The 15,143-nt window shown below is 46.6% G+C and overlaps 7 protein-coding genes across 7 annotated transcripts, besides 2 other annotated features; 5 read left to right on the top strand and 2 right to left on the bottom strand.

Annotated features, from left to right (window-relative positions):
- Nucleotides 1-401: 401 nt before the first annotated feature.
- Nucleotides 402-2,719, top strand: TSTA_046290 (beta-D-glucoside glucohydrolase; the record flags this gene model as incomplete). Its single annotated transcript, XM_002485083.1, has 3 exons — nucleotides 402-920; nucleotides 978-1,849; nucleotides 1,906-2,719. 3 exons carry the CDS (start codon nucleotides 402-404, stop codon nucleotides 2,717-2,719), a joined length of 2,205 nt encoding a protein of 734 aa, XP_002485128.1.
- An 83-nt stretch (nucleotides 2,720-2,802) lies between these two features.
- Nucleotides 2,803-2,893: a microsatellite.
- A 152-nt stretch (nucleotides 2,894-3,045) lies between these two features.
- Nucleotides 3,046-3,069: a microsatellite.
- Nucleotides 3,070-5,511: 2,442 nt separating this feature from the next.
- TSTA_046280 (uncharacterized protein) lies at nucleotides 5,512-7,074 on the top strand (the record flags this gene model as incomplete). Its single annotated transcript, XM_002485082.1, has 2 exons — nucleotides 5,512-5,599; nucleotides 5,706-7,074. 2 exons carry the CDS (start codon nucleotides 5,512-5,514, stop codon nucleotides 5,810-5,812), a joined length of 195 nt encoding a protein of 64 aa, XP_002485127.1. The 3' UTR covers nucleotides 5,813-7,074.
- Nucleotides 7,075-7,588: 514 nt separating this feature from the next.
- Nucleotides 7,589-8,256, top strand: TSTA_046270 (FKBP-type peptidyl-prolyl isomerase, putative). The gene is made up of 2 exons (XM_002485081.1): nucleotides 7,589-7,907; nucleotides 7,968-8,256. The coding sequence occupies exons 1-2, from the start codon at nucleotides 7,648-7,650 to the stop codon at nucleotides 8,134-8,136; spliced, it is 429 nt and encodes a 142-aa protein (XP_002485126.1). The 5' UTR covers nucleotides 7,589-7,647; the 3' UTR covers nucleotides 8,137-8,256.
- TSTA_046260 (heme/steroid binding protein, putative) lies at nucleotides 8,243-9,091 on the bottom strand (the record flags this gene model as incomplete). Its single annotated transcript, XM_002485080.1, has 1 exon — nucleotides 8,243-9,091. The coding sequence occupies one exon, from the start codon at nucleotides 9,089-9,091 to the stop codon at nucleotides 8,243-8,245; it is 849 nt and encodes a 282-aa protein (XP_002485125.1).
- Nucleotides 9,092-9,660: 569 nt separating this feature from the next.
- On the top strand, nucleotides 9,661-11,158 carry TSTA_046250 (Protein phosphatase 2C, putative). Its single transcript, XM_002485079.1, has 5 exons — nucleotides 9,661-9,770; nucleotides 9,825-9,937; nucleotides 9,989-10,283; nucleotides 10,338-10,440; nucleotides 10,502-11,158. The coding sequence occupies exons 1-5, from the start codon at nucleotides 9,705-9,707 to the stop codon at nucleotides 10,885-10,887; spliced, it is 963 nt and encodes a 320-aa protein (XP_002485124.1). The 5' UTR covers nucleotides 9,661-9,704; the 3' UTR covers nucleotides 10,888-11,158.
- On the bottom strand, nucleotides 10,966-12,876 carry TSTA_046240 (efflux pump antibiotic resistance protein, putative; the record flags this gene model as incomplete). The annotated part of the gene is made up of 3 exons (XM_002485078.1): nucleotides 12,794-12,876; nucleotides 12,064-12,740; nucleotides 10,966-12,013 (listed from the first exon to the last, which is right to left on the bottom strand). Exons 2-3 carry the CDS (start codon nucleotides 12,654-12,656, stop codon nucleotides 10,966-10,968), a joined length of 1,641 nt encoding a protein of 546 aa, XP_002485123.1. The 5' UTR covers nucleotides 12,657-12,740; nucleotides 12,794-12,876.
- A 299-nt stretch (nucleotides 12,877-13,175) lies between these two features.
- On the top strand, nucleotides 13,176-15,096 carry TSTA_046230 (lipase 1 precursor, putative; the record flags this gene model as incomplete). The annotated part of the gene is made up of 2 exons (XM_002485077.1): nucleotides 13,176-14,530; nucleotides 14,979-15,096. The coding sequence occupies exons 1-2, from the start codon at nucleotides 13,203-13,205 to the stop codon at nucleotides 15,094-15,096; spliced, it is 1,446 nt and encodes a 481-aa protein (XP_002485122.1). The 5' UTR covers nucleotides 13,176-13,202.
- Between the last annotated feature and the right edge of the window lie 47 nt (nucleotides 15,097-15,143).

Raw genomic sequence — 15,143 nt, 5'->3', positions numbered from 1 at the left:
GGGAATGTACTGTACTACAGCAGCATAGAAATTTCTTCGCATCCCACGATATCAACTTTATTCATTTTGATCTTCAGCGTAGTTGTTGTTCAACTTGATTTCCCCTCTCAGCCAAGAAACCATCCTCCACAATGTCCACAGCAAAGTCAGTATGACAGGTCTTCGGAACTGCGAGACGAGTCATCCGAAATTGATCACCGGCTGGACCTATATTCCCCGATAAATCATGGAATGGGGGTTACATTTTTGTTTGACGCAATCGGGGCAAACTTTGCTATAAAATGAGGCCTTTTACAGAAATTCTCCTTGCTCTTGTGATTGAATCGAGCTCGTCGACCTGAAATCGGAGCCCTAATTGTCATAGGCGTATTGCCCAGGCATCCGTGTGCAAGATAGAAGAAATGACGAACACCGCACTCATTCTACTGCTCGCCTCAGTCGCGCCTATAATCAACGCTCAGGTAATCTCCTGGTCTACCGCCCATAGCAAAGCTACGACTGCACTCGGCAAACTATCACAAAATGACAAAATCGGTATCGTGACAGGCATCGGATGGGGAAAAGGTCCATGTGTTGGTAACACCGCTGCACCATCAGGCATTTCATATCCATCCCTCTGTCTACAGGATAGCCCCTTGGGCGTTCGCTATGCCAACCCCGTCACAGCGTTCCCAGCGGGAACAAATGCTGGCCTCACATGGGACCGGATGTTGATGAATCAAAGAGGCGCGGCCCTGGGTGCTGAAGCTAAGGGGTTAGGTGTTAATGTTCAATTAGGCCCAGTCGCTGGTCCGTTGGGAAAGATTCCAGAGGGAGGTCGTGGTTGGGAAGGGTTTGCAACAGATCCGTACCTCAGTGGTGTTGCTATGATTGAGACTATCACGGGTATGCAAGATTCTGGCACTCAAGCATGCGCAAAGGTGTGTATATCAGTCCAAGCCAGATTCCTGCATGGTTTGACCTAATGAACTCTGCAGCACTATATAGGTAATGAGCAGGAGTTGAATAGGGAAAGTATGAGTGCTAATATTGACGATCGTACACTGCACGAACTTTACCTTTGGCCATTTGCTGATGCCGTCCGCGCAAATGTTGCCAGCGTAATGTGCTCTTATAACAAATTCAATGGATCTTACGCCTGTGAGAATGAGGCCTTAATGACAAATATATTGAAGACTGAGCTCGGCTTCCCAGGATACATCATGACTGACTGGAATGCACAGCACACTACAGCTAACAGTGCTAACTCTGGACTTGATATGACCATGCCCGGCAGTGATTTCAGTAACACGCCGAGCAGTGTTCTTTGGGGCCAAGCTCTAGCCAGCGCCATATCTAGTGGCCAAGTTGCTCAGTCGCGACTAGACGACATGGTGTCTCGAATTTTAGCTGCTTGGTATTTAGTTGGCCAGGACCAGGGCTTCCCTGCAGTAGCCTTCAACTCCTGGAATGGGGGGCAAGCAAGTGTCAATGTCACGTCAAATCACAACGAAGTTGCCCATGCAGTCGCCCGTGACTCGATCGTTCTCCTTAAAAATACAAACGGCACTCTGCCTCTGAATAAGCCCTCAAGTATCGCTATTATTGGTACTGATGCTCAGACAAACCCTTCTGGACCAAATGCCTGCACTGATCGTGGTTGCGATACTGGGACTTTGGCTATGGGTTGGGGCAGTGGAACCTGTCAATTTCCATACCTAACAGATCCTCTCACAGCTATCAAAAGTCAAGCTTCCAGTGACGGCACTACGATCACAACGAGCATCAGTGATGATGGCACTGCTGGTGCATCAGCGGCTAAAAACGCCGAGTATGCGATCGTCTTCATCAACTCTGATTCCGGTGAAGGGTAAGTTCATATTTTCTTGAAGTTCTATAGTTTTGCATAATACTAACCGGGGGCAGGTATATAACCGTCGAAGGCGTTGCTGGTGATCGCAACAATCTTGATCCATGGCACAATGGCAATCAACTGGTGCAATCCGTCGCTGCAGTGAACAAAAAGACCATCGTCGTCATTCACAGTGTCGGACCTGTGATTCTCGAAACCATACTGGCTCAACCAAACGTGGTGGCAGTAGTATGGGCCGGTATACCAGGACAAGAGAGTGGTCCTGCCCTCGCAGATATCCTCTACGGGCGCACAGCTCCAAGCGGAAAATTGACTTACACAATTGCCAAACAGACAGCTGATTATGGTACTGCGGTAGTCAGTGGAAATGACAATTATTCCGAGGGACTTTTCATTGATTATCGACGTTTCGACAAAAGCAACATTGAGCCTCGATACGAATTCGGTTATGGATTGTCATATACGACCTTCAAATACTCGGATTTGGCAGTTGATGTTAGTGTTTCTGCTGGCCCAACGACCGGTCAGACAGTTCCTGGTGGGCCTTCCGATCTTTTTGGGTCTGTTGGCACTGTCACGGTGCAAATCACAAATACGGGCAGCGTTGCAGGTTCAGAGGTTGCTCAGCTGTATATTGGTCTACCGTCGTCAGCACCGTCATCACCGCCAAAACAATTACGCGGTTTCGATAAGATTCCTCTTGATGCTGGCGCTAGCGGTAAAGCGACATTCGATTTGACACGAAGGGATCTGAGTTATTGGGATGTATCACAGCAGAAGTGGGTGGTTCCGAGCGGGGAGTTCACTGTGTATGTTGGAGCATCTAGTAGGGATATCAGGTTACAGGGGACATTTACGGTAGGTTAAACTATGATCAATTTCAGGCAATGGCCCATGGGATTCAGCTCAGATGAGCCGATGCTGATAGTAACAAGCCCGGAGGAAGCTCGACGACTTCTACTATAACTTCCAAAACATCTACCGCTACTACTACCACTCCTATTACAAGCAGCAGCACTTCCATTAAAACTACCACAACTAGCTCGGCCACATCACCTTCTGGGCCAACGCAGACCCCTTATGGACAATGTGGTGGACAAGGCTGGACAGGTCCTACAGTTTGTTCGGCTGGATACACATGTAAGGTGACGAATGAGTGGTATTCTCAATGTCTACAGTAGATGTTATATCCCAAAACAAAAAAAAAAAAAAAAAAACTAGCTAGTGGAGAGAGTTGACATCCGATGACCATGAATGAATAGACTTTACGGCGTAGTAGCATGATGCAAGGCCCATAATTAAAGATGAGGTTGCTACCAGCTACGACGAGTAAGTTAATTATTTTTGTTATCACGAAGAGTGCTTGATAGGTGTACATGGAAATGTCCTTGAATATGATACTGCGAGCTATTCCGGGATAAGCCTTGAGTTAGGTTTCCACCTAAGTAGCGTTCAATGTGAGATTCATGTATGAGTTTCACTCATGTCAGGTTGTATATGGAATGATGAAACACCTTGACAATCCAGTTCTTGGAAGTTGTCAAGATGGAATCTCAGTCTAGACCAAAGTCAAGCAGCGAAAGTCCTTTCAATCTGCTGTAACTACGAGACTGGGTCTGACTTGAGAAAAATAGGACATGCATGCAGAATAGCAAAGTGAATAGATACTAGATTAAGCCCTACACATCAAGGCTAAGCTATTCTTAGAATAAATACTCTTCCGTCTGTTAGTTATGATTGATCGTCAGAAGTAAGACTCGATCCTTGGGCAGTCTTAATGTGATCACAATTAATCCTCTCATACAAAAATACACGATGACGACAGACTCGCATTGCCTGACCTGATCATCGTCGTGTTAACGAGAAAACAAAAAGGATAATCGAAGCCGGTACACGGATACCCCTGAATCAAAAAAAGGAAGTCCCCGAAATAACTGAAACTTCGCCTTACCCTAACCTAAAAGCGCCTATTAGATTAGGCGCTGCGGGCGCCGGGGACTCCGGAAGAAACGCCCAAATGTCGTTTGCGCTGTAGGCGGCTTCCGGCGGTGACATTTCCGTGGCGGCAATGTTCTGTTGTGGCTTGTAGCTATTCGCTACGTAGTAGATAAACTGGATACGAGCGGCAAACTTGGCACAGTACTAGGTAGAATAATAATAGTGTTGAGAGCTCACACTTGGCTGTTTCAGGCACTCATGATATCTGGCTGTCTTATCCCGTGACGTAGTGAGGGATAAATTCGCGGAATTCCAGGTTAGGAGATTATCTGAAAGAGCTCATTTCGCTGCTTAATCAGCGAGACTACACGTGTTGATTAGCTGTTCATTTGTTCTAGAGCTGTTGACAAGTATTTCCCACGTACGAACCGCGTAGTCAATCCGGATTGCGGAGAGCTCATTTCTACGTAGAATTGTTCCTAATCGAAACAAGCTGCTTCTCCTGAATCTCAATCAACAAGAAACAACACGTAAATGGCGGTGATCAACACAGGCCAATCCCTATCCGGCCTGGGCTTTGACGCGAACAGATACGCGAGGCTCGACGAGGTCATGTGGTCAACTATTGAGTGTACTGGCGGTCGCTGACTCGCTGGTGAATTGAAGCTAATACAATTGTTGATTAGCAGGAGAAATAAATAGACCAGAAGCCAAAAAAAGTGATTGGCCGTGATACAGCCCCCAGGGGTATTTTTTTGATTGGCTAAATATGTATTAGATCATCTGATTCAGTCTCGTCCTCAGTTCTGTCACAGCTATGTTGTACTACGTACGTTGTTGGGCGTTTTGTATGGAGTCGACCTTGCAAGGTACACCCGGCAGACTCTACGTAGTACGTGGAGTGCCTTACCCAGGCACACCGTCACTCAATTCTAATGATCAGGCAGGCTCTTCTCATTTATTGGACGCTTGTCAGAACACTGTGGCGGAAACTGGCGGTCGGACAAATAATGGGGCTGAGGCCGAGGCATTTTGCGAGGCTGGACCCCGTCCCAATCCAGCAAAGTATCTCCAAGATTGCGTAGAAACAGCACTTTGTGTTTCGTCAGAGTGTGACTGAATGATCATCAGGTTGTTTGACAGGCTTCATTCAGCATGTGTATACTCTGCTGCCTGTCTTGGTGGCTCTTGATCCAAGGCTGCCGTTATCCCAGCTCCAATGGCTGTGAAGAACAGTGTAACTAACTGAGCATGGATGTATGACTTATCAAGCAAGCTCATTGGACGAATAGTTCCAATTTGTACTGTGTACACGGCAGATGTACATGTACGTAACCCCGTCTAGATCATGGAGTGCTTGACACTAAGGCGTCCCAAGTCTGGAGAAGCATTCCTGCCTGGGACCAGACCAGACCGGAAATGGAATCGATCTCAACTTACTTTCTACGAAGGCATAAATAAACCCTTGAATTCCTCTCTTGCTCATCATTCAATTCAATCAATTCAATCAATCCAAACATCTTGTCATTAACATCTACAAATCTTACCTTGTCTACGTCTTCGTTTCAACATCGAGCATCACCCCCCAGCTTGGTCATCTTCTATATACAGGCCCTTACTCTACTGCTTTCTTCTTACTCCATATCTGATCTCTTGCCTGGCTGCGCCACGTGACAATATCATCTCCATTTTCAAACTAGACGACCTCTATCACCATCACCATGCCTCACAAACTCAGCGACTACTCCGACTCCAATTCCACCAGCACAGTCAGCAGTACCGACAGAATACCTGTCGGCGAAATATCAGGTAAGCTGATTTCTTGAAAATCAATTGATGACGATCTCAAAGTCTCGAATTTACTCTCCACAAAGGACCACAAAGGACCACAACTAACCCCTGTCACCAAATCTAGATGCTTCCCGCAGATCCGGTCCTAAACTAGTCGTTGTACATAATGGCGGCGGACCCAGTTACGACGACAAAAGACCGGCCTCTTGGGACAAGAGTCGGTGGAAATAAATCACGAACAAAACTTGAAGTTGCGTGCGACTGTCTTACTGGTTAAGTCAGATAGTCGAAGCGGAGACAAAAATACCTCGATTGGCGGGTTTTCCTTTTTGTTTTTTGTTGAGATTGTTCAAGCGCACATACACGGATTCTGACTGGCTCGGTTTCCGCTTCCCGCGCGTCTTGAATAAAGAAAAAGGGAGAGAGGACAAGAAAAGTGAGGCGGACACTCATCGAGACATCAACCCTTGCGCCAATTTTGAGGCCATACTGGACATATACTAGTACGCTATGTACTATTCCTCTTTCTGCATCGTGCAAGAAAGTGAGGCTTACTAGTCTGTCTCTTCCGCATGTCTCCGACTCCCTTTTTTGCATCCCCTGATTGTTCCGATACTCTCTTTCCGTTTATCCTGGCATCTGGCATCCTGACCGGCCCGACAAATTATCCATTCTCATGAAGGCAGTGCGAGAAGCCTGCAATTCCTATTTCCGGATCGTCCATACCAGTCAGGGTGCGCCGTGCCTTTTCTCCCTTCAAGCTTTCTCACTCGCCCACGCTGCCCTTGCATTAGCCGCCTTTCGTTGCTTTCTGTTTCGCTGCACGCACCTGTACTACTACGTGTACAATCTTGTATGAGTGGACGACTTTGACTTTCTGTTTGCTCTGTTTGTTTGATTTATTCTTGCGGTCAGTGTGTTGTTGTTCGAGACTGCCAGCTCAGTCCAGCAGCATAGCATACATATACATATACATGTACTGTACAGTACATAGTATAGTGTGTTGCATGCTTTACTCTCTTTGTGCTGTTTTCTTTTATTATTGCATCGGACATGATATTGTCGTTTGTCTCGTCTGTTAATTGCTTCAAGTCTCACCGCTTGATCTCAAGTCCTGACAACACTCCACCTTATCATTGTCCGCTGCTTGTCTGTTATACTGGTGTTCTCTCAGATTGACATTAGCGTGCATTAGCTTGTTTTTACTTGCTTTTTCCATTTTCTGCTTTTGGCATCGCATACATTAACCTCGCCGAAGAAGCCATCGCTCTTGCGCGGTCAAATAGTCAACTTCAGCAGCGTTTGATTGTCATGCGATTGTCATGTACCATACTCATGCATCCATTGTGGCGTTTTTGTTCTCCTCTTTTTGGGCAGAGGTCAAGGTCAGATTGTACACTACTATCTATTTATTTCGGGTTACTTTATTTCGCTTTATGGGGTGTACGATACATCCATATCTATATCAGGTTGAATACAAATTGAAGCGCAAGCTTAATTCATGCATTATTTCTACATTTCTTCCTAACCGTGTCTGTATATGGTCCCAAGATAGAATTGCTATCTACCATACTGAAGCAACTCGCCGCTGTCTTCTGTCGGATTAATCGGAAGCGCTGCCATCATAAAACGATTTATATTAACATACACTTCGTTCTTAGATCTGTCGTCCGATTCTATTAAGAGTTTCATCTGGTCATAGAGACCTAGACTAACTCGTCCATTCAACATGGAAATGATACAGTCTCATCCGGTCCTTCTATGCTGAGACCATCTGGGTATGTTCGCCTATCTAAGGCCTTCCTAATCATATCATACTGTTAGTTCCTACAGTCCGACAGCAGTCTTTTCCGCGCTTGATGTCGTTACAGAATAAATGACAGAAAGAGTTAATGTTTCAGTAAATTTCCCAAACAGGAAACACAACCAAACACGCTTTCCCATTTTGAGTCTAGTCCCTTATCGTAATCCTCTACGTGGAGTTCCCGATAAGCAGACAGACCAGATGCCTTCACCCTCTCAAGAACAATCAATTCACCCAACCACAAACCCATACACAAGACAAAATGCATTTCCCAACCCTCCTCACAAACCTCTTCCTTGCCGCAACCCTCGCCGCCAGCGCAACAGCAGCCACAGACGCACCAACTGACCTCAAAATCGACGTCACGCACAGCGTCGAATGTAATCGTAAAACCACCAACGGCGACACCGTCAAAATGCATTACAGAGGTACACTGGCTGCTGACGGGAAACAATTCGATGCCTCGTATGATCGCGGAACGCCGTTGTCGTTTAAGTTGGGGACTGGTCGGGTCATTAAAGGGTTTGTTTACTTACCCCTCTTGCTAAACGAAAGATTGAATTGGGGCTAACTCGGGTGAAGATGGGATCAAGGATTGTTGGATATGTGCGTTGGAGAAAAGAGGACGTTGACGATTCCGCCTCATTTGGGGTATGGTGATAGAGCTATGGGACCGATTCCGAGTGGTTCGACGCTCGTGTTTGAGACGGAGTTGATGGAGATTGTTGGTGTGCCCAAGGATGAGTTGTAAACTACGTACTTGCAACGGAACGATACCTGTGTAATATCCTTGAATGGATTGAATTGTATATATAAAAACAATATATGGGTATCTTCTATCGACAGTACATGAACGACTAATCCATCGCATCTAATTCATTCGTCTCGTCGTCCCCCTTCTCATTCTCAGAGACTAATATCCCGACTAAACACTCCCCCAATATCCCATCCCAATTCACCCACGGATGCGTCTCGAGAAACAGTTTCCCCGAATCTTTACCCGCACCACGTAACAATTCCCCCTTTCCACCGGGATGGAACGAAACGTACGGCGTGATATTATACACTTTCCCATTATAGGATGTCCATGCATCTGTCCCCTTGCGACCGTTTTGTGACTTGAGCATGGAAGGTGTGACTTTGATCAGTGTCGGCGGAAGGTTTGCGCCACGCAGGTTGTTGCGTGGATCTTTGGTGAGTGCGGCCCAGTCGAGCGGCGAGTGGCCTGGTCCGAGGATTACTTTGCGTGATGCTCGTTGGGATGGTGCGAGAGTGCTGGTTGTTAGTCCGTTCGTCGTCGCGGGCGGAGCTCGTAGAGCTGATGCCGCGGAGAGCGATGTTGGGCGGAGAGAGGACGCTTTCAGTTTGGGAGGTGCGAGGAATGGTTGATTAACTGGTTTCAGGGTTGGCGGTCGCCGTTGTGTAGGCGCCGATGGAGGAAGCATGAGAGACGCATTGTTGGTGGTCGGTGTCGAGCTGGAGGTTATTGTAGGCGCATCTTGATCTGTCTGGTCGGAGGACTTGTCGGATTCTTGTAAATTCAGTTCCGGTACTTGTACCGTCGATACTATCGCCGAGGCTTTTGGTGTTGTCTGCGTTGAGTCTGTTTCCGAGTGTGCATTGTCTTGTTGGACGTCGTCTGATTTCGCTTGTGTGACTTCTGCTTGCTGCGCCGACCGCGTGAAGAGGCTGGTCAAACTCCACATACTAGTATGCTGGTATACAAATTCAACAGAATGGAGTCAGAAATAAGGAAAATATTTGTCGAGGCATAACTATATGTTGAGGAGTGGTGGGAGAAGGTAAATTAGTCAGGCTCTGAGACGAGACCGCGAAGATTTCTTATCTTATCGGCCCCGTCATGATCTATCATAGATCACAAACAACAATTGACAACATCTGTGCTACTTAGGACAATCAGATGCATAAGAAGAGCCTCATTGAGAGTGTCTTGGTTGATATTCTTTAACTACACACAGCAAAGCAATAACAGTGGAGTGACTACAGTCTACAGCGTGACAAGGTTGTCGTCTGCCGAGGCACACGACCATATATGTACTAGCAACTACGAAATGTCGTTTTACCCACAAATTAAATACTACTGTATTAAGCCAAGTTCCTGTCTATCAGAATCATAAATCAAAAGCGAAAAGACAGAGTGGCTGGATTCGCACGGAAATATCAGCCGGAGTCGAGCATGATGTCAGCCTACCATCATCTCGACGAAGCTCGAAACATCAGACTCAGTCTGATCATTCACTTCCACCCTACATTTACGCCCAAATTCGAAGATTTAGAGTGATATGAGAGCAAGGTCTCATGTTGCCGACACGAACCATGCATATCGAGGACGCCGTGCTCCTCTTCGACGCTGGAGCCGCCACGGTCAGTCTAGTACTTCGTCTTGAATACCTACTCGATGAATCTAACAGTCAATAGGTGCAAGGCGGACGAGTATCGCAAGAAGATCGCCATGTAATTCTACTACCGCACCAGTTCCCGCCGACAAAATCAACTGATAAATTCGCCTTGTTTGCGACGTACGACGGGCAGTATGTTTGCCTTAGTCTCTACTAGAAGGTAGCTACTGACGAAGATGGTAGTGGCTCTGCAGATGTATCCGAACACGTCCGTCAAAACCTGCCAAACCTCCTCATTAAACGCCCCGAATTCGAAAAGGGTGATTACGAAACTGCAATCATCAAGTCATTCGAGGATGAAGACGAGCTACTTCTCCAAATGGTGATGGAAGAGAATACGCAGGCCGTCATAGCCGGTTCAACGGTGGCGCTGTGTCTGGTCAATTTGACAAAGGGGTTGATGGTTGTTGGGAACGTGGGAGATTCGCATATCTTTCTTGCTAGACGCGATGAAGGGTCGGAGTTTATTACGTGGCAAGTATGTCTTACTTTAGTCTTTCTTCTTGCTGTGCACTTGTATTGATGGTTGTAGGAACGGTTGACTGTAGCTCACAAACCGCATGATCCGTCTGAAAAGAGTCGCATCGAACAGGCTGGTGGCGCAGTGCATACATATGGAGGAACCGCTCGACTCGGTGTGTACGCATGGAACTAACACACTTCCCCTCGACTGCATCCACTGATAATGATAAAAAGGAACTCTAAACATGTCCCGTGCCCTGGGTGACCTCCAATACAAAAACCCAATCAACAATCTCAACCTCACCAGGGGCACCAAAAAGGCGAAACGCGCCAATGCCAGCGGATCCACAATCCGAGGCAATATATTGTCCAACGAAGCGTATGTGCGAACCATTAAACTCGATCCAAACAGTCGATATACGCTCTTGGTTTGTACAGATGGTGTCACGGACGTCACGGATGAGAAACAACTCATGACGGAAGTGATGAGTGACTTTGTGGCGGGGAGAAGAGCAAGAGATATTGCGAAGATGGTTACAACTGCGACGGGGGAGCAGCCGCATAGTGATAATAGTACGTGCGTGATTGCGTTTTTGGATGGAGTCAGGGCGCTGAAGTAGATTTGCATATGTGAAAGTAGATATTGCATGGTGGTGTTGTCAGTGTATATTAGGCCATATTCTGGAATTGCATGTCGTTTATGATAGAACGCGCAACTTCTTCCCTATCAGATACTCCTTCATCACAGGCACGGCCATACCCAACGAGACAATAGTCGCGATCCCACCACAAGTCAATGACAAGGCATGACTAACTCGACATCCATTCAGATACGAAGTCACAACTTCCTGCAGCTCTTTCCCCGAGAACAACTGGCGCAACAGACTCGCTGCTCCGGCTGCAATCACAGCAGAAGAGTCAACGTTCTTGAAATCAGCTAAGCTGGATACAATGCTGCTGGTAAAGGCTGCTTCGGTAGCAGCATTAAACGCCGTCGTGCCCATATTCTCAAAAAACAATGTCAAGGCCGTCGCTTCAGGAATATCGTTTGCGACTACAAGGCTTTGGTTTGCAACCATTGGTAATTGCAACGCCAACCCGACACCGATGGCCGTCACAATCTCATACCCAATCCATCGTTTGGTCGACGCAGTCTCGTCAATACTGTATATCAACGCCACACCAATCGTACCCACAACGGCACCCAACACGGTCAACGGTAAATGTTTACGATACATCGATACCAACCCGTTTGAAATCATGGTGAAGATCGAAATACCCAAAACCAGCGGGATGAGTCGAACACCACTTTGTGATGCAGAGACGTCGTCGATGGACTGGAACTGGATTGGTAGGGAATATAGAAGCGGGAAATAGAGTCCTGCGAGGAAAAAGACGTAGATGAGGTTTGCTGTAAAGGTGGAGTTGCGCAGTAAGCGGCCTTGCACCATGGCGCGGTCACCCATTAGGCGTTCATTCACGACGAATAATCCTGCTAATACTACGCAGGAGACGAGACAGCCGATGACGGGGGCGCTGGACCAGGGCTTGATCACGCCGCCCCAATGCATGGCTGTAATGAAGCAGATCATGGAACCGCTTGCTAATAAACTGCCGCTGAAGTCCATTTGGAAGAGTTTCTCACGAATGCTCGCCGTACTGACTGCATGTTCAGCCTGGCCGCTGGACGTTCGCAGGCTGAAAAATATCCCTATCGCACCTGTTGCCCAGATAGGAAGACTTATCCTAGTCCAAATCAGTCTCGTACTTCATCCAAATATGTATAAGAGGCATACCAAAAACACCACCTCCACGAAGCACGATCCGTCAACACACCCCCCAACAACGGCCCTACAACCCCCGAACATCCAAACGTCACACCCACAATCCCCATATACGCCGCTCTATACTCCGGTTTCGCCGTAACAGCAATAATAATAAACGCACCACTCATAATCCCCGCACCACCCATACCACTAATTGCTCTCCCGACAATGACGGCCGTTGAACTAGCCGCGGTAGCACAGATAACATTCCCAATCTCAAATACGACGCCGGCAAGCAAGAAGCTGGTTTTGAGGGGGAAGTATTTATATGCTTTTCCCCATGAGGAGAGGAAGGCGAAGTTTGTGAGTGAGTAGGCGCTGGAGTACCAGACTATGTCGTTTAGATTGCCGAATTCGGCGGTTATGCTGGGGATGGCGGTTGAGATGATTGTGGAGTCTAGGGCGGAGAGGAAGATGGTGAAGATGATGGAGAGGGTGAGGAGGATGAATTTGATGCCTGTGGGGTATGAAGTGTTTTCATGGTGGATTGGTTCTTCTGCTGGTATGGTTTCGTGGCTGTTGGGTCTTTCTTGTAGTTCGATTGAGGTGATGGTTTCTAACATTTTGATTTTTGTCAATTACAACTCGATTTCGATATTGATAGAATATCAAAGTGTGCAATAACTCATGAGTCAGTGTTTATGAGACTGCTCAAATGGTTAGTGTGCACGATGTACACCTGCAAAACCGCTTAACTTACACAACTATCCGGTCGTACTGGTCTAGCGGCGAGATGTTTTACCCGACTTTCGTACGTATCTTGGGTAAAACGAGTTGTAACCTGTCAGATTGAAAAATCCGCCTATTGTTGGTTTCAAGTGTCTAGTTAGGATCCTACGCTTTTCCTATTTCGGAGACTTATACGATGTACGACCATTAACCAATGAAAGCTAACCTCAACGTTGGTTAGGGTAAAAGTTGGAGTTCTAAGGAGTCATGGCCATTGCTTCTGATATCGAGTAAGAATCTGTGGGTTTCGGTATAAGACAATTATGAGATATTCCCGAGTATCTTAAACTCCATGAATATAGCTAGATAAATGAGTATAAATAGATAGGAGAAGTACTCTTTTCGACATAGTCAAGCACAAAACGCTATATAAGCTCAAAATGCACTACTCATACATACTATCCACGGCACTATGCCTGTCATCGACTATCGGTCTCTCACACAGCTCATCCGCTCTACCCCCTTCGCAAGATCCCTGGTACACAGCACCAGACAACCTCCTCTCCTTCCCAGCAGGAAGCATCATTCGCATCCGACCCGATCCCCTCTCCATCTACGACTCAATAGGGGCAAACATTACTTCAGCAAGTTACAATATCCTCTATCGGACGACCGACGGCAACGATCTACCCAGTTTTGCAGTTGCTACTCTGTTCATTCCTACTCTGTTCATTCCTAGTCTCAAGATAGCAGGCAAGTCTAAGGGTTTGTTGTCGTATCAGATCCCGTATAACTCGCCCACAGTCGATGCAAGTCCCTCATGGACTCTTTTGACGTCCCTCAATTCGACGTTCCCTGACATTGTGGCTGCACTAGAGCAAGGATGGTACGTCAGCGCAACTGACTTTGAAGGTCCCAATGCCACTTTTGCCGCTGGCGTGGCGGAAGGTCATGCTGTTCTCGATGGTTTACGTGCCGTCACTAAGTCATCTTCCTCGCCTGTATCGGATGCCAAAGGTACGGACTGGAAAATAGGTCTCTGGGGCTACTCCGGTGGCTCTATTGCGAGTGAATTTGCAGCTGAACTTCGCGCTTCATATGCACCCGAGATTCAAATTGCCGGTGTCGCTATTGGCGGTTTACCGACTCCCGTTACCGCGGTATTGGATTCCGTGAATGAGACCCCTTATGCAGGGTTGATCGTTTCCGGATTATGGGGTTATGCGAATGCCTTTCCTATAGTGGAATCATACTTGCTGAGTCGATTGACGGACGAAGTCAAGTCGTCCGGTAACTTCACTGCAGGACGCAACATGAACATCCTCGAAATATTTGCCGTTTACGCTGATGTTGATGTGTTTTCTTATTTTGTCGGGGGCGAGGATGATATCTTTTCCAGCCCGCTATTGCAGTACTTTTGGAATACGCAGGGTGTCATGGGTGTTCATGGGCTACCGGATATGCCAATGTACATCTATAAAGCCGTTGAAGATCAATTGGCGCCGGTAGAATACACCGATTCTCTAGTTAACAGGTACTGTGACGAAAGTGAAGCGGCAGTTACACGAAAAGAAGCAGGTGTCAGGATCTTGTATGAGCGGAACATGATTGGTGGGCATGTTGCTGAGGAGACGAATGCAGATGCGAGTGCGGTTGAGTTTCTGAAAAATGCATTGAAGGGAGGATTGGGTGCCAGCTGGCCTAGTGGGAATGGATATGGATGTGTTGTGAGAAATGTGACTGTTGGAAACGATACATCGCCGGATTGGTAGCTTCAAAGCTCCAACACAATATTAGGTCAATGGGGGTGTATTGATAAAACTTGTCTCATCTGAATAGCGGCTATATTCCATTCTTTAAATAATCTCTCCGATTCAGAATCCACTTCTTCATGTACTTCGTCTTCTAGATATTTGTTACTATGCTTCCCAGGTCCTAGGCTAGGATTCAGAATACAAAGAAACCTATACAGATAGCCTGATAAATCAATATACTTCATCTCATAGCTGCTATCTGATCTTTGTTGATAATTTCATCTCTACTTTTAATCACTGCTCCCCCCAGTAACTAAAATATGCCTATCGTCTCTGCTCGAGTAGATGTTATTAATCAGCTTGTGGGAATACCAGTGTATGCAATGCATGCTTAGAGCAGACATTACACATGAGTTAGAAAAGTAATGTTTAGTCATATATTCAATGCTATCTAAATTCTAGCACATCTATACCCATTGACATGTCAGACAGACAGGCTTTCATGCAAGATAAACTCGAACCAGTAACCGGATCCGAACGACCCGAAGACGATATTTCCAACGCCGATACAAATGCATAAATCATAGATACATAACATAGCAAGAAGCAAAACTTTTACTTACAACC

Source organism: Talaromyces stipitatus, genomic scaffold, assembly GCF_000003125.1.
Source record: "Talaromyces stipitatus ATCC 10500 scf_1105507295515 genomic scaffold, whole genome shotgun sequence".
NCBI lineage: Eukaryota > Fungi > Ascomycota > Eurotiomycetes > Eurotiales > Trichocomaceae > Talaromyces > Talaromyces stipitatus.
This window is presented reverse-complemented; position numbering and strand designations above follow the sequence as displayed.

Coding starts and splice junctions, on each gene's coding strand:
- TSTA_046270 (XM_002485081.1), top strand. CDS start 7,648: ATGCATTTCCCAACCCTCCTCACAAACCTCTTCCTTGCCGCAACCCTC. Junction 7,908..7,967: donor ACTGGTCGGGTCATTAAAGG/GTTTGTTTACTT, acceptor ACTCGGGTGAAG/ATGGGATCAAGGATTGTTGG.
- TSTA_046250 (XM_002485079.1), top strand. CDS start 9,705: ATGTTGCCGACACGAACCATGCATATCGAGGACGCCGTGCTCCTCTTC. Junction 9,771..9,824: donor TCGACGCTGGAGCCGCCACG/GTCAGTCTAGTA, acceptor AACAGTCAATAG/GTGCAAGGCGGACGAGTATC. Junction 10,441..10,501: donor TGGAGGAACCGCTCGACTCG/GTGTGTACGCAT, acceptor AATGATAAAAAG/GAACTCTAAACATGTCCCGT.